This window comes from Heteronotia binoei, chromosome 21, assembly GCF_032191835.1.
Source record: "Heteronotia binoei isolate CCM8104 ecotype False Entrance Well chromosome 21, APGP_CSIRO_Hbin_v1, whole genome shotgun sequence".
NCBI classification, from domain to species: Eukaryota; Metazoa; Chordata; class Lepidosauria; order Squamata; family Gekkonidae; genus Heteronotia; species Heteronotia binoei.
The window spans coordinates 198,172,864-198,198,845 of record NC_083243.1 but is presented as its reverse complement, the minus strand read 5'-3'; the positions used below and the strand labels follow the sequence as shown (position 1 = coordinate 198,198,845).

At 42.2% G+C, this 25,982-nt stretch overlaps 1 protein-coding gene across 2 annotated transcripts in view; it reads right to left on the bottom strand.

The window, feature by feature from the left end:
* The window catches only part of DPP10 (dipeptidyl peptidase like 10), a 512,154-nt gene that overhangs the window by 49,301 nt on the left and 436,871 nt on the right, over positions 1-25,982 (bottom strand). For both annotated transcript variants that reach the window (XM_060262084.1, XM_060262085.1), the window contains one exon: positions 7,270-7,343. In XM_060262084.1, the coding sequence (XP_060118067.1) occupies positions 7,270-7,343 (74 nt within the window). The remainder of the gene's footprint in view (positions 1-7,269; positions 7,344-25,982) is intronic.

Sequence of the window (25,982 nt, the reverse complement as noted above, 5' to 3'; positions counted from 1 at the left end):
AAGGGTGGGCTAGAGTTAGGGTGCAGTTTAAACACCACGAGAGATGTTGGACATACTTGTGGTGAAGTGCCAGCTCACCATTTTACTGGGACTGGCCTGGTTCAGACCACTGGGCACAGAAATAGCACAATTTCAAACATGTGTACCACAAATTCCTTGAGGTTTTTGATGGCGCTTTGGGGTGTTATAAAGGGCCACCCATTACACTGCAGCTCAACCCCCAGGTGAGCCCATTAGGATGAAGGCTCAGCAGGTCCTGTTTGCACTGAAACTGAAAATTGAAGCCAAACTGGACTGCCTAGTGGCCCAGGGGGTACTAGAGCCCATCTCCCATGCTGCATGGGAGACACTCATAGTCACTCCTGTAAAACCAAATGGGTACGTGCGAATATGTGCAGACTATAAATGCACGAAAAATAAAGCCTTACAAGACCACTCATACCCTGTCCCAGTAGTTAGCCATGTCCTTGCATCCTTGGCCGGCTCTAAGATTTTCGAAAAGCTGGACTTGGCTCAAGCCTGCCAGCAGCTTCTGGTGGATGCACAGACCACAGAGGTCCAGACCATACTTACACACCAGGGGGGGGGGGCTTTAAAGGTGTGGCAGTTGCAATTCGGAGTTAGCGTGGCTCCGGGAATTTTTCAAAGCATAATAGACTCTCTTCTGAAAGGGATTTGCAGAGTACAACCCTTTTTTAACAATGTTTTAATTGTGGCCCACAACATCAAAGTATTTAGTTGCTGCCTTTGAGAGGTGCTACGCCGTTTCCAGACTGCAGGACTTAAGGCGAAGTGGGAAAAATACTCGCTTGAGGTGCCGAGGGTGGAGTTCCTGGGGTTTGCAGTCGATGCTGGGGGAATCCACCCTACAGCCAACAAGACAAGGGCGATAGTCCAAGCTCTGGTCCCCACTTGCAAAGTAGATCTTCAAAGTTTCCTGGGGCTCCTGAACTTTTACCATTTCTTCTTGCCCCACAAATCCTTCCTTGCTGAATCCCTCCACAGACTCCTTGATTTAAAAAAAAAAAGCCCAGTGGGTCTGGGGGAAAAGACAGGCCGCTACCTTCCAGGCAGTCAAGGACATTTTGGTGTCCAATGAGGTACTACACCACTATGATGAGTCCCTCACAATGATTTTGGCCTGTGATGCTTCCCCGTATGGAGTAGGGGCGGTCTTGGGCCACCAGCTGCCAGATGGGATAGAGGTCCCCATGGCCTATTATTTCCACACCCTGATGCCAGTGGAGCGCAATTACGCACAAATGGGCGCTGGCAATAGTGGCAGAGGTGTAAAAGTTCAATGATTACCTGCATGGGTGGTGGTTTATGGTTGCCACAGACCACAAGCCGCTGTTGGGCCTCCTCGCCCCAGAATGTCTGACTCCCCAAATATTGTCCCAGCGCATCTGTCAAGCAATTAGATCTCAAAGAAATCAGTCCTTGATTTGAAACCAAATATGATTTATTGATAATCCAAGATGCTTCTATTGAGCTAGGTATTGGAACTGATACATAGTAACAGTGGAAGGCACACTTAAAGGTGGCACATCAAAGGTTTCCTAAACAAAGCTACATTCTCTAAACTGCTTTATTCACGTGTGAATCTTCACACGGCAACTTCTTATCTCCGCTGTGGTTTCTTTTCCTGGGACTAGGCCTGAGAACCTGTCCCTGGAGGTGCTTATATTCAAAGAGAAAATTCCTGCATTTGTTAGTGAAAGCGAGAGAGGCGAAAGAGGCGTGAACTACGCTCAAGCTATTTCCTGCTTTGATGTACTCAGCTTGGTTCATGGTTAGTAACATTCATGGAGTTTTATAGATACATTCAGTTAGCATTAGACTATTAGCATTGTATTATTAAAAGAAAGATTCACATTGCTTGACAGCATCCTGCATTGGAATGAATTCCTCAGTGCGCAGTCCTACAACCTAGTCTACTGCCCGGTCAAAGCGATGGATCATGCGGACACCCTCAGCCACCTTCCACTGCCATCACAGGGCCCCAATCTGGTGCCTGCCCACCACGTGTTGCTGATAGAGGCCCTGCCCAATAGGCCTCTCCATGCTACTGAGGTCACCCATTTCAGGCCCAGGTCAGGACTGTATCCTTGCATTTGTTATGGACTGGGTGGAGAAGGGTTGGCCCAAGGGCAAGGTAGATGCAGAGTTTAGGGTCTTTGCATCCCACCAGGATGAACTTTCAGCACACAAGGGTTGCCTCTATTGGGGTAGCTGGGTGGTGGTTCCTCCCATCTCCAGAAACAAGTCTTGCATGAGACGCACCCAGGTATAGTATGTATGAAGGCACTGGTAGCTACATATGGTGGCCGAGGATGGACGAAGAAATAGAGGGGTGGGTAAAAAGGTGTCAGTCCTGCCAAGAGTCCTGGACAGATCTGCCCAGGGCCCCCACTCACCACTGGGAATCCAACTGCACGCCATGTTTCCAGCTATACTTAGACTTCGCAGGGCCATACCAGGGTCAGATATTTTTTATCCTGGTTGAAGCCCACACTAACTGGCTGGAGGAGATTCCCGAAGCCTCAACCTACACTACGGCCACAGTCAGAGCCCTACAGAGAGCCTTTTGCACTCATGGGAACCCCGAGACCATTGTAATGGACAACGGTACTGCTTTTACCTCCTGGGAGTTCCTGGGTAGGTACATCATCCAGCAAATACGGTCTAATCCCTTCCACCAGGCCACTAACGGCCAAATGGGGTGCATGGTCTGCACGGCCAAAGAGGTTTTGGGTGCATTGTGCAAGGGGATTGGGATCACCGCCTGGCTGCCTTCCTTTTCAGGAACTGTACTACCGTGAACCCAGTTACCGGCCAGAGCCTGGCAGAACTGTTAATGGGCAGGTGGTTGATTATCCGGCTGGACAGACTGCATCTGGACTGAGCTCCAGACCGCCACAACTCTCCTGAGATCCAGGAAGTCACGAGGAGGTTCTTTCTGGGGGACCCCGTCTATGCTAAGAACTTTTCAACCGGCCTGGAGTGGATACCGGGCCGATTGCTGTGGGTCACCGGGTCCCGCTCATATGAGGTCTTGACTGAGGGGCGGGGAAATCCTCCATCGGCACATCGACCAGTTGTGTCGCAGCACCCTGCCGGATGAACTGGAGGAGCCTGAGGACAAGGAATTGTGAGAGAGCGGAGGAGAGCCACTTTGCCAGCCCGGTCATGCTGGTGGAGGAGCCACTCAGCCACCCAGTGACTTTAGGGATCTATCTCTGGTAGGAGAGCAGGCGGTGTCTTTGCCACCAATGCCGCCGTGTGGGTCCCTTCCTTCCTCCCCTCTCAGTGAGGGACCAGCGGCACTGCTGACGATCCCAGCAACCCCTATTCCCTCAACCTCGGCAATCACATAGGGAATGGCAGCCACTCGCATACCTAAGAGATTATGTACCTTGAACTAGGGGGAGAGGAGTGTTTTGTCTTGCATTTAGGTCCCTGAAATTAGAACACAGAGTGGCTATGTGCACTGTGGTGACCAGTGGGAAACCGCAGGTTACCTGACTGTAAGGGACACCTATGAAATCTGTGGTGGGAAGTTTAACTGGTCAGGATTGGACCTGACTGGGAAGTAGGTTGTTCCAGGTGAATGTATATATTCGGGGACCTGGCCCCGCCATGTTGTCTTTGTGATGTACTAGCTAATAAAGTATGTTGACTGTTACTCGTGTCCGAAACCAGTACACTACAAACTTATTAGTTAAACAGACAACAGAGGCAACAAAACTACTGCTTGGTTTGTAAACATAAAGCCATTGATATGAGGATGTTCTTATTGTATACAGAACTCTGAAGTGGGCCAGTAACAGCTATGGATGATAAGAGACTGTAGGAGAGTTGAAGCTATTTTGCTCCAGCTGTTCATTCTCAAGTTTTTAACCTCTGTGTTACTTCCCAAAGAATTGACACATAATGACAATAGTGCAACCTTTCGCGCTGCATGTAGCAACTTCCAGCGCAAGCTTCGAGACATTCAGAACGAGTGGTGGACCAAGCTTGCAGAGAGAACCCAGCTGTGTGCAGACACTGGTGATTTAAGAGGGTTCTACGAAGCCCTGAAGGCAGTATATGGTCCATCATATCAGGCTCAGAGTCCCTTGCATAGTGCAGACGGCCAAGTGCTCCTCACAGACAAGGCATCCATACTGAACCGGTGGTCGGAGTATTTTCAGGTTCTCTTCAGTGCCAACCGCGTTGTTCAAGATTCAGCAATCCACCTCACCCCACTTCAACCGGTGAAAACAGAGTTGGATGAGATCCCCACCCTAGAAGAGACTGTTAAAGCCATCAAGCAACTGAAAAGTGGCAAGGCAGCAGGAGTTGATGGAATTCCACCAGAGATCTGGAAGCATGGGGGCACAGTACTACATAGCTCACTTCACAAAGTACTTGTCACCTGCTGGGAACAAGGCAAATTACCACAGGACTTTCGCGATGCAATCATCATCACCCTATACAAGAACAAAGGGGAAAAGTCAGACTGCTCCAACTACCGGGGGATAACCCTGCTCTCCATCGCAGGCAAAATCCTTGCCAGAATACTCCTGAACAGACTGGTGCCCATCATTGCAGAAGAACTCCTCCCAGAGAGCCAGTGCGGCTTCAGAGCTAACAGGAGCACCACCGACATGGTATTTGTTCTCAGGCAGCTCCAAGAGAAATGCAGGGAACAGAACAAGGGTCTGTATGTGACTTTTGTCGACCTTACCAAAGCTTTCGATACCGTTAGCAGGAAAGGCCTGTGGCAAATCTTGGAACGTTTAGGATGTCCCCCAAGGTTCCTCAGCATGATCATCCAGCTACACGAAGACCAGCGAGGCCAAGTCAGACACTGCAACGACCTCTCGGAGTCCTTCCCAATAGGCACAGGTGTAAAGCAAGGCTGCGTTCTTGCGCCAACTCTCTTTACGATCTTCTTTAGCATGATGCTTCAAAGAGCCGCAGTAGATCTAGATGAGGACGATGGTGTCTACATCCGCTATCGCACCGATGGCAGCCTGTTCAACCTGAGGCGACTAAAGGCACACTCCAAGACAATGGAAAAACTCATCCGAGAGCTACTGTTTGCTGATGATGCTGCACTCATCTCCCACTCGGTATCAGCTCTGCAGCATATGACGTCCTGCTTTGCAGAGGCTGCCAAGCTATTCGGCCTAGAAGTTAGTCTGAAGAAGACAGAAGTTCTCCACCAGCCTGCACCCCAGGAAGATTATCACCCTCCCTGCATCACTGTGGGTGAATCAGTTCTGAAGACAGTCCAGCAGTTCAGCTACCTGGGGTGCATCATCTCCTCAGATGCCAAGATCGACAAGGAGATTGACAACAGGCTGGCAAAGGCAAACCGTGCATTTGGCCGACTGCACAAAAGAGTGTGGAGCAACAAGCATCTGAAAAAAGGCACAAAGATCAATGTTTACAAAGCGGTTGTGATGACAACCCTCATCTATGGCTCCGAATCGTGGGTTTTATACCGTCATCACCTGCGACTCCTTGAGCGCTTTCATCAGCGCTGCCTTCGCACCATCCTCAACATCCACTGGAGTGACTTTGTGACCAACACTGAAGTCCTCAAGCGGGCAGAGGTTACCAGCATCGAGGCACTGCTGTTGAAGACGCAGCTGCGCTGGGCAGGGCATATTTCTAGGATGGAAAACCACCGCCTTCCCAAGATTGCCCTGTATGGCGAACTCTCCACCGGCCATCGAAATAGAGGGGCACCAAAGAAGAGGTACAAGGACTCCTTGAAGAAATCCCTTAGCACCTGTCACATCAACCATCACCAGTGGTCTGACCTAGCCTCAGATCGCAAAGCATGGAGGCACACCATCCACCAGGCTGTCTCTTCCTTTGAGAACGCACGCATAGCTGGTCTTGAGGACAAAAGGAGATTGAGGAAGAATCGCACTGCTACAGCACCAACCCCAAATCAGACTTTTCCCTGCAGCTACTGTGGCCGGACCTGCCTGTCCCGCATTGGTCTTGTCAGCCACCAGCGAGCCTGCAGCAAACGTGGACTATTGCACCCTTCTTAAATCTTCGTTCGCGAAGCCAAGCCGAGAGAGAAAGTAAGTCAATGCAACCAGGTCAATAACAGACAAGAAACATGGAAGGCTTGACAATTACTTATAAGGGTAACTCTGGACCAGGAAAACCAGTGAGCCCTCTAAAGGACCCACTTATCTTTTCTCCCCCCCTCCCCAAGCAATGTCTATCCCAGCCCATTCAACAACATGTTCACTGCTATTTCAAACAATGATGTACATATTAAGGACTGAGTAGCATAAATCATGAAATTCATATTCAACAAACTGCTTGCCTTCTCTTCCTTTCCTCTCCTGGTTCCATTTCATTTCTTACTCAAAATCCTTCCAACCAAAATAGTGAGCACTTGAAATATTGTTGATGTACATACATCTGGTACTCAATAAGTAAAATGAAAGCTGTAAAGTCTCAGATTTGTACTGGACTCAACCTACTTATTATATGCAGTTGCAACTTACTTGAAATTTCCTTGCATATCATCTACAAGGTATACATGAAAAATACATGACTTGACACATTTTCTGTCCACTTCACCCAGCTTGTGAAAGACTTGGGGGGGGGGGATGGGGGGGGTTGGTTATTCCCTCTTCTTGCTACAGCTCACCATTTCACATAGCCTGTGGTTCTCAGGGTGTCCCAACTTTCAGCAGTAGTTTTTCAGAGGGACTTGAGGGACAGTGGAGGAAGAAGGCATGAAAGATTTTCCATGAACTTGGAAAATTCCATGAATTTTAACAACTACTGTATTTGTGAAAGGATCAAATACTTAAAGAAGTTAGATTGTGTATTTGAAAAGAATATATGCTTCTTTTGAGATGAATTCAAAGGTCATTTTCCACTACTGGAAGTAAGGGTAATTTTTGCCAGTGCCCAGCAATATTATTTCCCTTGCATGTACCCTGGAAGATGATTGAACTGCAGTGAGATGGGAGAAACAGAATAATTCCACTCCTCTGATTGAAGTTCTTTATGTCAGCAGAAAATGACCTTTAGATCTAATTCCTTGAAAGTCTTGGTACATTGGTACTACCTGTATTGAAGAGTGAATTCAGGTTTTGATTAATTTAATAGTTTAGCTGAAGATGATATGCCTTATGTGTTTCAAACACCCACAAGAAGAGGAAGATAATTGTAAAGCTACTGAAACTGTTTAAAATTAAAATATGTTGATGCACCAAGCTGAGGCAACACTTTAGGATTACATACCTGCATAGTATAATTCACTTCAGCTTTTATTAGATGTTTAATTAGTTCTGCTGAATGTTGGAAATGGACTTTAGCTATGGGAAAACAACATCTGAGTGTTAGTGATAAGCATTATTCATGTGAATCAGATCCTACAAATTAACTTAACACTGTAGAAATGCTCACCTCACATACCCCCCCCCCCCCGGGTCAATTTTTATTCTGAAATTCACACAGGCCACCAGACATGCTTGATAATATAAAATGTGTTTGCCTGGCAGTTTAGAGAATATCTTTCTTCTTTCCATGGCATATGGACGAGGGTAGATTGCTACTTCAAACTAATTCATTTCCAACTCATAAGGTAGTCTTGTATAAGACACTATTAGTGAAACCTAAATTACACCCACTGACTTCATTTGACTTAGAAAGGTGTAGTTCTGCTTAAGTTTGTGGTGTAAATTAGCTCCTGCTCCTCCAGGAGGAGAAAATCTCTAACTATCTTTTCAGGATAATGATACTGACCTACTTTCCAGGGTAGCTGTAAAGATTATTGAAATAGTATGTGAAGCATATTACTATCTAAAAATGATTATCGTTCTTTTAATATACTGTTTGAAAATATTTCAGAAAAATTCAAAGTACTTAGTATATTAATACAATATAAAGTTGGCTAATTTTGTAGATGGAAGAATGGCATAAGAACATAAGAGAAGCCATGTTGAATCAGGCCAACACTCTGTCACACAGTGGCAAAAAATTTTATATATACACACACACTGTGGCTAATAGCCACTGATGGACCTGTGCTCCATATTTTTATCTAAACCCCTCTTGAAGGTGGCTATACTTGTGGCTGCCACCACCTCACTGTGGCAGTGAATTCCACATGTTAATCACCCTTTGGGTGAAGAAGTACTTCCTTTTATCCATTTTAACCTGTCTGCTCAGCAATTTATCGAATGCCCAAGAGTTCTTGTATTGTGAGAAAGGGAGAAAAGTACTACTTTCTCTACTTTCTCCATCCCATGCATTATCTTGTAAACCTCTATCATGTCACCCCGCAGTCGACGTTTCTCCAAGCTAAAGAGTCCCAAGCGTTTCAACCTTTCTTCATAGGGAAAGTGCTCCAGCCCTTTAATCGTTCTAGTTGCCCTTTTCTGGACTTTCTCCAATGCTATAATATCCTTTTTGAGGTGCGGCGACCAGAACTGCACACGGTACTCCAAATGAGACCGTACCATTGATTTATACAGAGGCATTATGATACTGGCTGATTTGTTTTCAATTCCCTTCCTAATAATTCCCAGCATGGCGTTGGCCTTTTTTATTGCAAACGCACACTGTCTTGACATTTTCAGTGAGTTATCTACCATGACCCCAAGATCTCTCTCTTGGTCAGTCTCTGTCAGTTCACACCCCATCAACTTGTATTTGTAGCTGGGATTCTTAGCCCCAATGTGCATTACCTTGCACTTGGCCACATTGAACCGCTTCTGCCACGTTGGCATAGTTATCAAGCAAGTTATCCTGCACACATCATGTCCTTAGTCTTCTCCATCATCATCTGTCATGCTGTCTTAGAGACACAAGGACACCCTGATGCTATTATGATGCCAAGGAAATGGCTGAAGCAAAATTATAATAACTATATTTATTGAATGTATATTATTGAATGCCCCTGATCACTGATCAGTATCTTGATAAAAAAAAATTCAGTTGGGGTTCCCATCCTAAATGCACTTGTCTGTCAGCACACATAAACATATTAATTAAAGAAACATTTCTGCTGCCAACATATGCCTACATTCACAATGCCATTATCAATATTTGGTATATGCATTTGCATACATTAGGGGAAAATGGAAGTTTCTATCTTAGTTGTGATCTGAAAAGGTCTATGAAAGATAAAATAAGCTCATGTCATAGCATAATGATTTTCTGTGCCCTGTCATGTTCTCATCTCATTTGCATTTTCTGAAAGCTAATGAGAAGCCATATATCCTTGGGCCTCTTATTTTCTCATTCGCATAGCTGTATCTCACCTTTCTGAAAAAGTTGTTAGTGCTGTCTCAGCAACCCTTCCCTGTTTTCAGACCAAGCTGGAGCTATTAATTAGCATTTTAAAAGATACTTTGAAAGTTTCTAATCATGATTTCCAGCTTGTCCCTTAGACTACATAGGCTACCATTTAAAACTTATTAGAGAAATCCTTCTGATTAATTTTTTCAACAGTAATAAGGTTTATTTATAAAAAAGATTTGTTTGAATGTGTGACCTTGCTGAATCAAGCATTCACCATTTTTATTTTTTGAAAGAGCTTCACCCTTTATTTAAAAAGTCAGCAAGGGGTGGCCTATTATAAGCAAAGTTAGCCAAGCAGCTGAAGGGGAAGTCTGTAGGATTTTATTATTTCCCCAGGGATAGACATTCCGCTTCTCTATGAAACAAATGTTAGAATTCAGAATCAATCTTTTCTGCTTAGGGTTGCCAGATCCAATTCAAGACATATCTGGGGACTTTTGGGGGTGGAGCCAGGAGACTTTGAGGGTGGAGCCAGGAGACTTTGGGGGTGGAGCCAGGACCAAGGTTGTGACAAGCATGATTGAACTCCAAAAGGAGTTCTGGCCATCACATTTAAAGGGACTGCACTCCTTTTAAATGTCTTCCCTCTTTTGGAAATAATGGAGGATGAGGGCACCTTCATTGGAGCTCATAGAATTGGACCCCCTGCTCCAATCTTTTTGAAACTTGGAGGGTGTTTTGAGGAGAGGCATTGAATGCTATGCTGAATGTTTGGTGCTTCTACCTCAAAACACAGCCCCTGCCCCCAGAGCCCCAGATGCCCGCAGATCAATTCCCCATTACGCTTTATGGGAATCGGTCTCCATAGGGAGTAATGGAGTGCTCAACAGATATTTCCTTCCCTCCCCCCACTTTCTGATGACCCTTACATAGGGGGAGGGCCTTCAAACCAGGGGATCCCCTGCCCCCAACTGGGGATTGTGCAACCCAAGATAGAGAATCACAGCGCGATAGGTAAGGGAAACCAAGCAATTGCTGCTGCAATTACGAGCCTCAAAAAGAAATATTAACCAAAGAAAACAAATTAGAAAATACCATATCAAAATATTTATACTGATAAATAAACCTCACAGTCATTCAGTCTATAATTCATGCAAAAGACGTGTTCACCAGACACAAGTCCCAATCTTTTATAGCATTCCAGTGCTGATTTTCCTTTGGGATAATCCTGGTGAAGTGAGACTCTGTGAGTTAAAGTATATGGCATTTTTACCCTGTGTTTAAGACTGTTTTGGAAGAGCTGGAAAAAGCTAGAGCGAAACAAGGATATTAGTACGACCTTGTAGCTGTACTGAACTGCTGGCTGCTTTTTGTGAAGAGCTTATTGGACTTTTGTCTACTTTCCTTGAAGATTTCTGTACAAAGTAGATTTATTATACATTTTCACCAGGACTATTCCAAAGGAAAATCAGCACGGGAGTGCTATAAAAGATTGGGACTCGTGTCCGGTGAACACGTCTTTTGCATGAATTATAGGCTGAATGACTGTTAGATTTATTTATCAGTATAAATATTTTGATATGGTATTTTCTAATCTGTTTTCTTTGGTTAATATTTCTTTTTGTGGCTGGTTGCTTGGTTTCCCCTGCCCAGCTGGGGATTGGCAACCTGACTTCTGCTTCCTCCTGCAGCCATAAAGCTGCTGTAAAAGGTTGGGAGATCCTTGGTAATAGAGTATAATGAAGCAAGAAGTGGGAATCAGCAGAAATCCCTTCCATTCACCTGCATGAGCTCTTCTGAGTGGATGAAGGAAAAATGTTATTTCTACTGATTGCCTTTCAGGCTACAGAATGATGCATTGTATCCTATGCTGCTACTGATGATTCCCTAACCTTCAGGAGCAGTTTTTCATGGGGTACCAGACAAGCAAGATTCAGTTCATTAATATATTAATGTTTACTAACAGTAAACCCACAGTTTTAAAGTATTTATCATAATTAATAGTGTCTCAGCTGTGCTGGGGAAAGGAGCTGGGACAGAACTGCTGGTGAGGTGAGTGTTAATTTTGTCTTTCCTAAACTGCTGGGGAGCATTAACTGAGTTGCTGTGTGAGAGAACTGCGTGAGGGTTGCTGTATGAGACTGATGTGTGAGAGAACTGTGTGAGTGCTTGGTGCCTGCTGGAGAGAGGTTTTTGATTGCTTCTGCGTGTTTTTCTCTGATTTGTTGCTGAGAGAAGAGGGCATGTTTGCCTGGAAGTAGTTGCTGGTCCCACCCTCTACTTTTACCCTGGCTGTTGAGTCAGAGGTTAGCCTTTAAATTGTAAGGCTCCCCATCACCAAAGGCACAAGCTTTTGGTGTTAGCTGAAGGTTGAGAGTTAAAGAGCTCTTGCCCTGGTGATCACGCCTGGGGATCCCATAGATAGGACAGTTTGCATTGTTGTGCTTACTCTACTTGGGAAGTGATGATGAATGCTCATGGACCATTTCCAGTTACCTGCAGGGAGTGTGCCATGTTTGTCTTCCTCCCTGAGGACAAGATGGACTACACTTGTCAGAAGTGTAAGTTAATAGGACTCTTAGAGGAGGAGGTTTGGAGTCTGGAAGAAAAAATTACTACTCTCTATGAAATCAAAGAAGGGGAGGAGTTCATAAACAGAAGCCTTTATGTCCTTCATAGGGAAGGAGATAGGAGTCAAAGTGCAGTTGACTGTCTTTATGAGATTCCTTAAAGTGCTACAGCCCTACCCGCAAAAGCATCAAGTGAGACTGCACTCAGGAATCGATTCCAGGCCCTTGCAGTGGAGGCAGAGATGGAAACTTTGCCAGCAGAAATATTACAAACATATGGAAGACAGTGGGTGGAGAACTGGGAGATATGAAGAAATCGCAAGGGAAGGTTTTGGTCATAGATGATTCCCTGCTGAGGGGTATGGAATGTCATGTATCCAGGCCTGACCCCCTGGCCCAAGGGGTGTGCTGTCTGCCAGGGGTGAAAATTAAAGATATTACAGACAGGCTCCTGAAACTCATCAAACCTACTACCAATTTGTGATGGTCCAGTGTGAGAACCAACAACACAACTATTAACACTATCAAAAATATTAAGGCTTTAATATTATTGACACAGGTGGTGTTCTCTTTGATCCTTTCTGCTGTAGGAAGGGGATTACGATGGGAATAGATGATGATGGAGATGAATCACTGGCTGCATTGGTGATGTTGGCAGGAGCAATTTGGATTCTGGGACCATGGGTTAGGTTTTCTGGATGTTAACCTACTAGTAAATGATGGACTTCATCTGTCAAGGTCTGGGAAGAATGTGTTTGGCAGAAACCTGGAGAGATTTATCAAGAAGGCTTTGAAATGACAGCACATGGGGAAGGAGATGACCAATATAGGGATTTAAATGAAGGACGGTAAACAACGGAGGTCTGCCTGAGAGGGCAGGGGCTAATGTAGCCAAAGGTGCGAGGTTTCAGGTATCTTTGTACCAATGCCCAAATCTTGGGCAATAAGAAGGAAGAGCTTGACCTTCTAATGCAGTCAGAGGGATATGATTTAGTAGGCCTTACAGAGACTTAGTGGGATGATTCCCATGACTGGAATGTAGTAGTGGATGGATATGAGTTGTTCAAGAAAATCTGAAGGAGTCAAAGAGGAGGTGGAGTGGTGCTGCGTGTGAGGAGAGGGGTTGTTTGTCAGGAAATACTGGAGGAGGAGGGCGACAGTCCAGTGGAAAGTACCTGGGTGAGGATAAAGGAAGGAAGGACAAAAAGTATTGTAGTTGGAGTTTGCAACAAATCTCCTGACCAGGATGAGGAGGTGGATGCTGTTCCCCTTGAACAGCTTGACAGGGTATTCAAACAACGTGACCTGGCAGTTATGGGTGACTTCAACTTCCCTGATGTGTGCTGGGAGACAAACTCTGCAAAGTGTCCACAGTCACACACGTTCCTGACCTGTCTGGCTGACAATTTCCTTCATCAAATGTCCTGCTAGAATTCCTTTTGCTATGGGGGGCCAAGAAATTTTGTAGCCACATGTGTCTGTTGGATTTTAGTAGGGCAGACTTTTAAAGAACTCAGAAGCATAATGAGAATTATTCCATAGGCAAGACTGCTGGAAGGGAAAGGAGCAAGTGAGGGGTGGGCTCTCCTAAAACAAGAACTCTCACAAGCTCAAGCCATCACAGTTTCAACAAGAAGGAAACATGGAAGGAGATCCAAAAAAGTAATGTGGATGAACAGAGAACTCTAATATGTGCTAAAGGAGGAAAAGAAAATGTTCAAGAAATGGAGGTGGGAACATTCCTCTAATGAAGAGTATATGTGGGTTGCTAGGCACTGTAGGTCAGCCATCAGAGAGGCCAAAGCTCACAGTGAGTTAAAGCTGGCCAGGGAAGCTCACTATAACAAGAAAGTCCTCTTCAGATGTGTGAGGAGCAAATAGAAGAGGCTTAATGCCTATTTTGCCTCCAGTCCTTTTGCTATGGGGGGCCAAGAAATTTTGTAGCCACATGTGTCTGTTGGATTTTAGTAGGGCAGACAGGCTCATCTAGTGATGGTAGTAGGCAAAGTGTTGAGTGTTCAGCTGCTCGATGGCATGGACAGAGTGGTAGTTGAGAAACACTTGGCTGCATTGAATGAGTATAAATCCCCTGGACCAAATGATATGCACTCACAGGGGAGGGACGGTGGCTCAGTGGTAGAGCATCTGCTTGGGAAGCAGAAGGTCCCAGGTTCAATCCCTGGCATCTCCAAAAAAGGGTCCAGGCAAATAGGTGTGAAAAACCTCAGCTTGAGACCCTGGAGAGCCGCTGCCAGTCTGAGTAGACAATACTGACTTTGATGGACCAAGGGTCTGATTCAGTATAAGGCAGCTTCATATGTCCAAGAGTGCTCAAAGAACTTTCTAGAGAGCTTGGAGAGCCTTTGTCAATCATCTTACAGACCTCTCTTACGAGAGCCAGTTTGGAGTACTGGTTAAGTGTGTGGACTCTTATCTGGGAGAACCGGGTTTGATTCCCCACTCCTCCACTTGCAGCTGCTGGAATGGCCTTGGGTCAGCCATAGCTCTCGCAGAGGTTGTCCTTAAAAGGGCAGCTTCTGGGAGAGCTCTCTCAGCCCCACCCACCTCGCAGGGTGTCTGTTGTAGGGTAAGAAGATAAAGGAGATTGTAAGCTCCTCTGACACTCTGATTCAGAGGGAAGGGTGGGGTATAACTCTGTGGTCTTCTTCTCTTGGAGTATGGGAGAGGTGCTACAAGGCTGGAGGAGGGCAAATGTCATCCCAATGTTCAAAAAGGGAAGAGGAATGACTCAGGAAACTACAGGCCAGTCAGTCTGATCTCTGTCCCAGGGAACATACTGGAGCAGATTTTAAAGAGATCAGTCTGCAAGCACCTAAAGGACAACTAGGTTATCCAGGGGAGACAGCACAGATCCTGCCAACCAAACGGATCCCCAACAGGTCCTACCAACCAAACCTCATTTCCTTCTTTGATCAAGTGACAAGTTTACTGGATCAAGAGAATGTTGTTTATGTTGTTTACATTGATTTCAGTAAAGCTTTTGACAAGGTTCCCCATGATGTTCTGATGAGTAAACTGGAGGACTGTGGACAGGACTCTGGGATAGTTTGGTGGATAGGGAACTGGTAGAAGAACCGCACTCAGAGCAGTTGTCAATAGCATTTCATCTGAATGGAGGGAGGTGTCCAGTGGGATGCCACATGGCTCAGTTTTGGCCCTGTACTTTTCAATAGTCTTATCAATAATCTGGATAAGGGTGTGGAATGGCTGCTTATTAAATTTGCAGATGACACCAAATTAGGAGGAGCAGTGAATAGACTGGAGGATAGAGTTAGAATTCAACAAAATCTGAACATGCTTGAAAAGTGGGCAGAAGAGAACAAGATTCAATTTAACAAGGTAAGTGACAAATTCTACATCTTAGTAGCAAAAATGGGAAATTCGCATAGTGGATGGGGGATACACTTCTGGGTAGCAGTGTGTGTGAACAAGATCTTGGGGTTCAGGTGGACCGTCAGTTAAATATGAGCAGCCAGTATGATGCAGTGACGAAAAACGGTTAATGCCATCAGCAGAGGCATAACATCCAGATTGCAAGATGTCATAGTTCTGCTGTACATTGCATTGGTCAGACCACACCTCAGGTATTGTGTGCAGTTCTGGAGGCCTCACTTCAAGAAGGATGGAGACAGAATTGAGTGGGTGCAGAAAAGGATGAATGGTGCCTGGAGACTAAGCCCTATGAGTAAAGGTTGAGGGACTTGGGAATGTTGGTCTTAAGACCGGGACTATTTAAAGTTAAACAGAATAAATTCAGAAGGTCGGAAATGGAAATATAGAAAGCTGGAAGGAAGAAGGGATGAAGAGGTGAAATTTGGACTTTTTAAATTTAAAGGACAGCGCTAAAAAGTGAGAAGGAATTTATTGTTTGGTCTACTTGCGGTTTTGAAAAAAAGAGCACCATCATCACAGACCTGGAGCATATACAGTCAACACAGGAAGTACGTCAAGTATCGTGAGATCTCTCTACCAGTGAAAATGGGATTTGGTGACAAGTAAAGCAGGAAGTATCAGATGAAAAGCCTACTCTAGGATTATAATACCATAGAAAAACATCAGCGGCCATTACAAGGAGGTCAAATTAAAATAATATTTTTAAGGTGTTCGGGACATTAAAAATTATTGGAAAAAATAGAGGTGGTGATGAAAAGATAAATACTATTGGACATTATTGTTAACTATAGACGAAAAGCTTTTAAAGGAAGAAAGAATTTTTTTTAAATTTAAATGGCGACTGCCATTTTGAAAGAAATAAAAACTTTAAAAAATAATATCTCAGCCTAGGAGGCTCTGAGGACGGCGAAATTATGCTTGTTGGAAAAAGCAAGCTCTAATCTTTTGAACCTGATAGTTAAATTTTAAATTGGTAAGAACAAAATTTTCAGTGTTTTTAAATGTCAGAGCATAAGCAAAGCCATACAAGGGCTACTTCTCTGGAGAAAATGCAGGAACAATTAGAGCCCATGGAGGCTAGAATGATGAAAGGTATGAAAGAGATGATAACTGCCTCTAAGAAAGAAATTATAGAAAAGATTTAAAAAGATATTGAAGATCTCAGAAATGAGACTGAGGAAACATCTAAGAAAGTGCAGGAGGTAGAAGGCAGAATGAAAGTACATGATTCCACCTTGTTGAAAATACAAGAAAAAGTGGCAATCCATGACTGCAAATTGATGGAGACTCAGATACGTCTGAGAGGAGTACCTGAAAAGGAAGAAGGTGACCTGAAAGAATATATAATAAAGATAATTGCAGAATTTTTTGAGTAAGATCCTGAAGGGTCTAGAAATATGTATGACTATATGTATAGAGTGAATTCACTTTATGAAAAAAATTAATAATCTACCAAGAGATGTGGTCATAAGATATATGACAAAGGAAATGGTGGGAAAGATCATGAACAAACATTTTGAAAAGACATTGATAGTGGCAGGCAGCAGAGTAAGAATCATGAAGGAGTTACCAAGACAAGTGATAAATGACAGAAGAACATATAAAAAATTGACAGAGAAATTACAGGGCAATGAAATGAGGTATAGATGGATAATACCTGAAGGTTTGAGCTTTGAACTTCAGGGAAAAAGGATCACAATTACAAAGGAACAGGAACTGCATAGATTTTATGAAGAAAATAAAGAATTTGCACCATGATGGATTACAAATTATTATCTTGGAATGTAAATGGACTAAATTCACCACAAAAAAGGGCAACATTTCATTGGATTAAAAAGCAAAATTGTAATATAGTTTGTCTACAAGAAGTACATATCAAGCAAAAGGATTATAAATTTTTATGGAATAAACAATTGGGATTAGAATTTCATTCCTTGGCTGAGCAGAAGAAATGGGGAGTGATTTTTTATCCTAAACAGGAATTGGATCCGAAATTAGTATTTAAAGATAAAAATGGAAGATTTGTAGCAGTAGAAATAACATTGAATGGGAAAAAAACATTATTGGGACTATATGCACCAAATGGGGTGAAGGATGTATTTTTTAAAGATATTACACAACAACTTGATGAATTGACATATGATCAAGTTTTGATAATGGGGGACTTTAATGGAACAATTCAGAATGTATTGGACAGATCTGGACAAAAAAAGAATAATAAAGAAGGAAAATTTCCAAAATCTTTTTTTGAATTGGTTAAACAAGAAAATTTGGAAGATATATGGAGGAAATTTAATCCTGAAGTACGGGACTATACCTTTTTTTCAGCAAGACATAATTCTTTCTCTAGAATTGAGAGCCAGTTTGGTGTAGTGGTTAAGTGTGTGGACTCTTATCTGGGAGAACCGGGTTTGATTCCCCACTCCTCCACTTGCACCTGCTAGAATGGCCTTGGGTCAGCCATAGCTCTGGCAGAGGTTGTCCTTGAAAGGGCAGCTGCTGTGAGAGCCCTCTCCAGCCCCACCGACCTCACAGGGTGTCTGTTGTGGGGGAGGAAGGTAAAGGAGATTGTGAGCCGCTCTGAGACTCTTCGGAGTGGAGGGCGGGATATAAATCCAATATCTTCTTCTTCATCTTCATGTTGTGGGGCACTAAAGATTTGAGCCTCATAACAAAGAAAATTGAGATTTTGCCTAAAATAGGAGCTGATCATAACCCAATAATGTGGATTACAAATGTGTTTAAAAAATCAAGAAGATAGAGGTTAAACGAAGATTTATTACAGAATAAAGAAATAGTGACATCTCTAGAAAACGAGACCAAAGCTTTCTTCCAAGTAAACGACAGAGAAGATATTGAATTCCAGATGGTGTTGGATGCCTATAAGGCAGTAATGAGAGGAATACTGATATCATTGAATAATAAGAGGGCAAAAGATAAACAGATGTTGGACATTCAAAATGAAATAAAAAAAGAAAGCGAATTAAAGAAAAGGGCAGGAAAAAAGACATTTGTTAAATAAAAAACTGGAATGGAATTTCAAAAATTACAGCAAAAGTCTTTTGAGGGAGCAAATAAACCTGGAAAATACCTGGCCTGGCAATTGCAAAAAAAGAGAGAAAGCAAAATTATTAGTAAGATTGTGGCTGATGGAAGAGAAATGGTGGATCAAGAAGGAATAAAAAGATAATTTTTTAAATATTATGCTAAATTATTTAAAGGTGTTAAAATAAAGAAAGAAAAGATGGAACTGTATTTACAAAATATTAAAATAGCACCCTTAACAGAAAATATGAAAGAAGTTTTGAATGCACCAATTGAAAGAATAGAGATTGAAGCAGCGATCAATGCAATGAAAATTGGAAAGGCACCTGGGCCAGATGGCTATACAGTAAGTTTTTTAAAACCTTTAAAGAGGAATTAATACCGAAACTCCAAAAATTGATGAACATGATAAGATTGGAAGGTAAAATACGAAATACATGGAAGGAAGCAGTGATTTCGTTAATTCCAAAAGAAGATAGAGATGTCACGAATGTAAAAAAAAAAAATCATTATTGAATAATGATTATAAAATACACACAAGAATACTGGCAGAATGATTTAAGCAATATTTGATAAATTTTATAAAGGAAGATCAAGCGGGGTTTCTTCCCAAAAGACAGATAAGAGACAATATTAGGACTGTTGTAAATATTGTAGAGTATTATGAAAGACATCCAGAAAAGGAAGTAGCATTATTCTTTGCGGATGCAGAGAAAGCATTTGATAATCTAAATTGGGACTTTATGTTTGCAGTTATGGAGAAAATGGAGTTGAGAGAAGACTTTACAAGGATGATAAAAGCAATATATACTGAACAACGCGCAAAGCTATGTATAAATGCAGACCTTACAGAAGATATGATAATTAGTAAAGGTACAAGGCAAGGGTTTCCACTCTCTCCATTGTTGTTTATAATGACACCTGAAATCTTATTGATACAAATTCAAGAAGAAAAAGAAATAGAAGGATTAAAAATAAAAGGATTTACATATAAATATAGAGCATTTGCAGATGATATGTTTATAAATGAAAACCTCACTTAAGTAACACCTTTGCTGTTAGCTAAAATACAAGAATATGGAGAACTGGCGGGATTTTATATAGATAAAGAAAAATGAAAAATTTTATGTAAAAATATGCAAATAAGTAAACAAAAGGTGTTACAAAAACTAACAGGTTGTGAAGTTACTTCAAAGGTAAAATATTTGGGTGTGGAGATAACAATGAAGAATATTGATTTGTTTAAAAATAACTATGAGAAGTTATGGCGTAAAATCGATTAAGATATGATAAAATGGAATAAACTTTTTTATCATTGCTAGGAAGAATAGCTGCAATTAAAATGAATATTTTACCAAGAATAATGTATCTATTTCAAACTACTCTGATTGTGAAGGACAGCAAACAGTTTAACAGATGGCAAAGGAAGATTTCAGAATTTGTGTGGGCTGGGAAGAAACCAAGAATTAAAATGAAAATTTTAACAGATGCAAAAAAGAGAGGAGGATTTTAGTTACCAGATTTAAAACTATATCATGAAGCAGTCCGCTTAGTGTGGATAAAAGAGTGGGTGATGCTACTAAACAGAAAACTCTTGGCGTTCGAAGGTCATGGAAATAAATTCGGCTGGCACGCTTATATGTACTATGGAAAAAAAGATGGATGGTTTTTTCTCTCACCATTATATAAGAAACAATTTGTTGAATACGTGGATGAAATATAAGAAATATGGAGATGAGAGAAAACTGTTATGGATAGTGCCAGCAGAAGTGATAAAAATAACAGCTGAAGCGGGTGAAGAAAAGTGGTTGTCATATAATCAGCTATTAAAAATACAAGGAGGTAAAATAGAGCTGAAAACTGCAAAAGAGTTGAATAATAAATATGATTGGTTTCAAATGCAACAAATAAAGAGCTTGGTGGAAAAAGATATCAAAACTGAAGGAATAAGAAAAGAACAAACAGAAATGGAAATAGTTCTGCTTGGAGATAATGAAAAATTAATTTCAAAACTATATAAACTGCTTTTGAAATGGTCTACAGAAGATGAAGTAGTGAAATCCTAAATGATTAAGTGGGCAACTAATGTAAATAAAGAAATACAGATGGAAACTTGGGAATATCTTTGGAAGAATTCTATAAAGCTTTCAACATGTCATAGTATTAAAGAGAACTGTTTTAAAATGATGTATAGATGGTATATAACTCCTGAAAAGTTGGCAAAGATGAACAATAAGATGCCAGATAGATGTTGGAAGTGTAAAAAACAAGGTTTTTACCGTATGTGGTGGACGTGTGAAAGAGCAAAAAAATATTGGCAGACGATTCAACAAGAAATATCTAGGATCTTGGAATATGAAATCAAGAAAATTGCAGAGATTTTTCTGTTGGGATTATATATGGAAAAACTTCCAAAAGAAGATAGAACTATAATTTGGTACTTGCTCTCAGCTGCTAGGACATTGTATGCACAGTTTTGGGAGCAAGAGAGAATACCGGAAAAATGGGATTGGATCTTAAAAGTCATAACATGGAGTGAAATGGACAAATTGACAAGAATTTTAAAAGACTATGATTTAGAAACTTTTAGGTTGGAGTGGAAGAAGTTTAGAAGTTATATAGAAAAAGAGTGGAAAGTAAAAGGACATTGGACAAGTTTTGATAACGATTCAGTCTTAAAAGAAAGAAAAATAGAATTTTTTGTCTTATTAGTGGTACCTTTAAATATTAGTATTTTAAGTATATAACACTGGCGGGGGTCAAATAACGGGGGGAGGGGGGATTAGAAAAGTAATATATGTTATAGATAAAAAGAAGTAATTAATAATGTGAAGAATTGATTGTTACCATACGTTACTGAAATAAAACTGTTTTAACATTAAGAAGAAAGGGTTGAGGAGAGACATGATTGCTCTTTATAAGTATTTTCAGGGCTGTCACTTAGAAGAGGGTAAATGGGGAAATGGCTGAGAAGCTGAATGCATTTTTTCCCTCTGTCTTCACTCCAGAACCACTGTTTTTGGGAGAGGTGGTGAAAGACCTGAGTCAGATTGAGATGAAGAGAGAGGAGGGCCTACGACTGGTAGACAATTTAAAAACTGATAAGTCACCAGGCCTGGATGGTATACATCCAATAGATCTGAAAGAACTCAAAGGTGAACTTGATCTCCTGACAAAAATATGTAATCTTTCATTAAAATCTGCCTCCATTACTGAGGACTGCAAGGTAGCTAATGTCACACTCATCTTTAAAAAGGGATCCAGAGGAGATCCAGGAAATTACAGGCCAGTCAGTCTGACTTCAATACCAGGAAAGCTGGTGGAAACCATTATTAAAGAGAGAATTAGTAGGAACATTGATGAACAAAAGCTATTGAGGAAAGACTCAGCATGGGTTCTGTAAGGGAAGATCTTGTCTCACTAATCTGTTAGAGTTTTTTGAGGGAGTGAACAAACATGTAGACAAGGGAGACCCAATAGATGTTTATCTTGACTTCCAGAAAGCTTTTGATAAAGTTCCTCATCAAAAGCTCCTTAGTAAGCTCGAGAATTATGGGGTAAAAGGATAAATCATCTTATGGATCAAAAACTGGCTAATTAATAGGAAACAGAGAGTGAGTATAAAAGGTCAATGTTCACAGTGGAGGGTGGTAAGCAGTGGGGTGCTGCAGGGTTCAGTGTTGGGTCTGATGCTTTTTAACTTGTTCATTAATGATTTGGAGTTGGGGGTAAGCAGCACAGTGGCTATGTTTGCAGATGACACTAAATTGTTCAGGATGGTGAGAATCAGGGAGGATTGTGAGGCTCTCCAAAGGGATCTGTCGAGGGTGGGAGAGTGTGTGTCAACGTGGCAAATGAAGTTGAATGTGGCCAAGTGCAAAGCAATGCACATTGGGGCAAAAATCCTAACTATAAATACACGTTGATGCGGTCTGAACTGGTGGAGACTGACCAAGAGAGAGATCTTGGAGTCTTAGCAGATAACTCACTGAAAATGTCAAAACATTGTGCAACTGCAATAGAAAAGGCCAATGCCATGCTGGGAATTATTAGGAAGGAAATTGAAAACAAATCAGCCAGTATCATAATGCCCCTGTATAAATAGATGGTGCAGCCTCATTTGGAGTACTGTGTACAATTCTGGTCACAACACCTCAAAAAGGATATTATAGCATTGGGAAAAGTGCAGAAAAGAGCAACTAGAATGATTAAAGGGCTGGAACACTTTCCCTATGAAGAAAGGTTAAAGCACTTGGGAACCTTTAGCTTGGAGAAACATCGATTGAGGAGTAACATGATAGAGGTTTACAAGATTATGCATGGGATGGAGAAGGTAGAGAAAGAAGTACTTTCTCCCTTTCTCACAATACAAGTGGGCACTCAATGAAATTGCTGAGCAGTTGGATTAGAATAGATAAAAGGACGTACTTCTTCACCCAAAGGGTGAATAACGTGTGGAATTCACTGCCACAGGAGGTGGTGGCAGCTACATGCATAGACAGCTTCAAGAGGGGATTGGATAAACATATGGAGCAGAGGTCCATCAGTGGCTATTAGCCATAGGGTATAGATGGAACTCTCTAACTGGGGCAGTGATTATCTGTATTCTTGGTGGTGGGGGGCAAACAGTGGGAGGACTTCTAGTGTCCTGGCCCCACAGATGGACCTCCTGAAGGCACCTGGGTTTTTTTGGCTACTGTGTGACAGAGTTGGCCTGATCCAACATGGCTTCTCTTCAGTTCTTCTGTTCTAAGGACCTGCACCTGTTGACAGTAGAGGAGAGAACTTGTAATAATGGGTTTAAATGAAGAGTGGGAAGGTATCAACTGGATATTAGGAATAACTTTTACAGTATGAGTTGTTGAACAGTGGAATCAGCTACTGCGGGAGGTGATGACTCCCCCTCACAACAGCTGGATGAACACTTGTCAGGGATGGTGTAGGCTGATTCTGCATTTAGCAGGGGGTTGGACTAGGTGGCCTGTATGGCCCCTGTATGATTCTATTGCACCCAGTGCAGGTTCTTCTTGTCCTGCAAGAGATGTGCGTACAGCAGAAGCACATCATGAATAGGAACTCTATGGAGACGGGAAGAGATACTGCCTCTGACCTCTGTATGCCACCTTTCAAAGAGTCAAATATGTCAACCCTGAGACAGCTGTTGTAAGGAGCAGGAATGAATTGGCACCTAGGTTCCAAAATATGGCTACCCATGGTATGAAAGGGAATGGGACAGTACTGTACAATGGGAAGAAATCAATATGTGGCAGATGTTTATCTAGAGGTTGAAGGATAACCTAAGAAATATACCACATAATACTGATGGACATGGAACAAGGCTGTTATTTGGAGCCGTAAACTGACGATGCTATTGAATTTATTCTAACAGTTAATATTTTTATCCTCCTGTGGTTGCCTGTTGGACAGAATGAAGTTTACATGATTTATTTTTTTTCATCAAAAGCTGAATATTTGTGTTTTTATACTATTTTTCCCATGTATATGTATATATATCTGATTAAATTCACATTCAGCTTCTTCAGAGGAACACAAAATGCGATGAAGAAGGAAATAACTGTTCATCATTATAAAAGCACCAGAACTGTTAATGCACTGTAAGATGTAGTATGCTGGAGCTGTTGCTCACTTCTGTTTGCCAAGGGCAGAATCCTGATTAATTTAAATGCAGATTAAATATTGATGCCAATAGTGGAAGATTTGTTTTGCTTACCATGAATCTTCCTTTTTGGTGGTCCTCGGGTGGAGCAGTCTCTACTTCTGGAAGAAGCTCCTCCCTTCCTGACTGGCAGTCATTTAATTGTGCAATTCCTAGGGGGAGGGGCTTCCTGCTCTAAACCAGTCTGGTCCAGAAGCAGTAAAGTCCCTCTTAACCAAAATTATAGAACAAAATAAACAAGAAAGAAACCCAACTAATAGTTAGGAGGAAGAACTAACAACACAACTATATAGAAAAATCATCATGAGACCATTGTCTGAAGAGTACATCATACAGTGCTTCAGGGAGTGTGAGAATAACCAAATAAGTGTGTGGAGGCCCTATCTCCATAAAGTACACCTTCTCCACTTCAGGAGTTGAGACAGTAGTTCTTCCCTCAGGTGGAGAGAGAATACCCCACTCCTGGACCACCAAGAAGGAGATTTATGACCAGAGAAACAAATCTTCCATTCTCCAGTGGTCTAGGGTGGGGCAATCTCTACTTCTGGGACACAGAAAAGCAGTGTACCCAGGGAGGGAAGACTTGGCCAATACACTGAGTGGGCATGCTGCCTTCTACCAAAGGCAATCTTGGCTGAGGCTACTTTAGCAATCCTATAGTCCTGGAGAAGGAATGAATGGACCTCCAAGTTGCAGCCTTACAAGTAACATCGAAGGAAAGGAATGATCCATAGGCTGCAGATGTTGCCACTGTCCTGAGGGAATGTGCCCTGCAGCTTTGTATGCAAGGAGTATACAGCCTTGAACCTATCTAGTAATGGTAGAAGTGGATAGACTGCATCCCAGGAAAGCCTTCCTGAAAGATACAAACATACCATCCATCTTCCAAAAAGATTTAGTCCTGTCAGAGTAGAAATTTAGGGCCCTCTTAACATCCGAACACTGCTATTCCTTCTCCTGAATTAGGGCAGAAAAAGGGAAGGACTAATTCCTCTGACCTATGAAAAGCCAAATAAACTTTTGGAACAAAAGCCAAGTCTGGGTGGAGCACTAACCTATAATTATGCAAAAGCAAAGCTCTTTGTCTACTGAGAGAGTTTGAGCTCTGACACCTTTCTGGCCGATGTAATACCGACCAGAAAAAGGGTTCTGAAAATTGAAGGTGTGCTCCTTGAGAGGACATGTGGCCATGGGCTCAAATGGAGGCTTTAAAAAAGCCTTGAGTACCTTATTTAGGCTCAAAGTGGGGAAGCGATGTGCCTGAGGTGGGTTAAACAGGGTGATACCCTACAGGAACTTTGTGACATGGGGATGTTGTGACAATAACCTCCCTTTTTTGTTTCCTTTTTTGTGGCTGAAATAGCTGCCACATGCCTCTTCAGTGTTGTGGTACTAAGACCTTTGTCCAAACCCTCTTGTAGAAAGGAAAGTACATCCCCCACTTCGGCTGTAAGTGACGCAATCCCCTTGTTGGAATACCAGGACTGGAAAACTTGCCTTGAATAGTTACAAACCCTATGGGTGGAACATTTCCTAGAGGCTACCATAACCTTGTCCATGTAAACTACTTATCTGAATTGAGCCCACTCAGCCTCCAAGCTATGAAGCTTAGCAACCCTGACTGAGGGTGAACAATGTCTCCCTGTTGTAGAAGGTCCTTCATGATTGGGAGATGCCAGGGTTCCTGGACTGACAGTCTGAGAGGGTCCTGGAACCATGACCTCCTCAGTCAAAAAGGGGCCACCAGCTCTATTTCTCCCCTGAGATCTATGATTATCTGAGTCACCCATTAGATTAGCTGGCTTGGTGGAAATGTACACAGTAGCAGTTTTCCCAGTCACAGTACAGAGCATCTACCCCTATGGCATGTGGAGATCTTGTTCTTGAGATACACTGGGGCACTTGGAAGTTTTGTCCCATTACAACAGGTACACTTCCACCTTACCAAACTTGAGGCATATCTGTTGAAAGGTTTCCTTGTTCAGTATCCATTCCGCTTGATT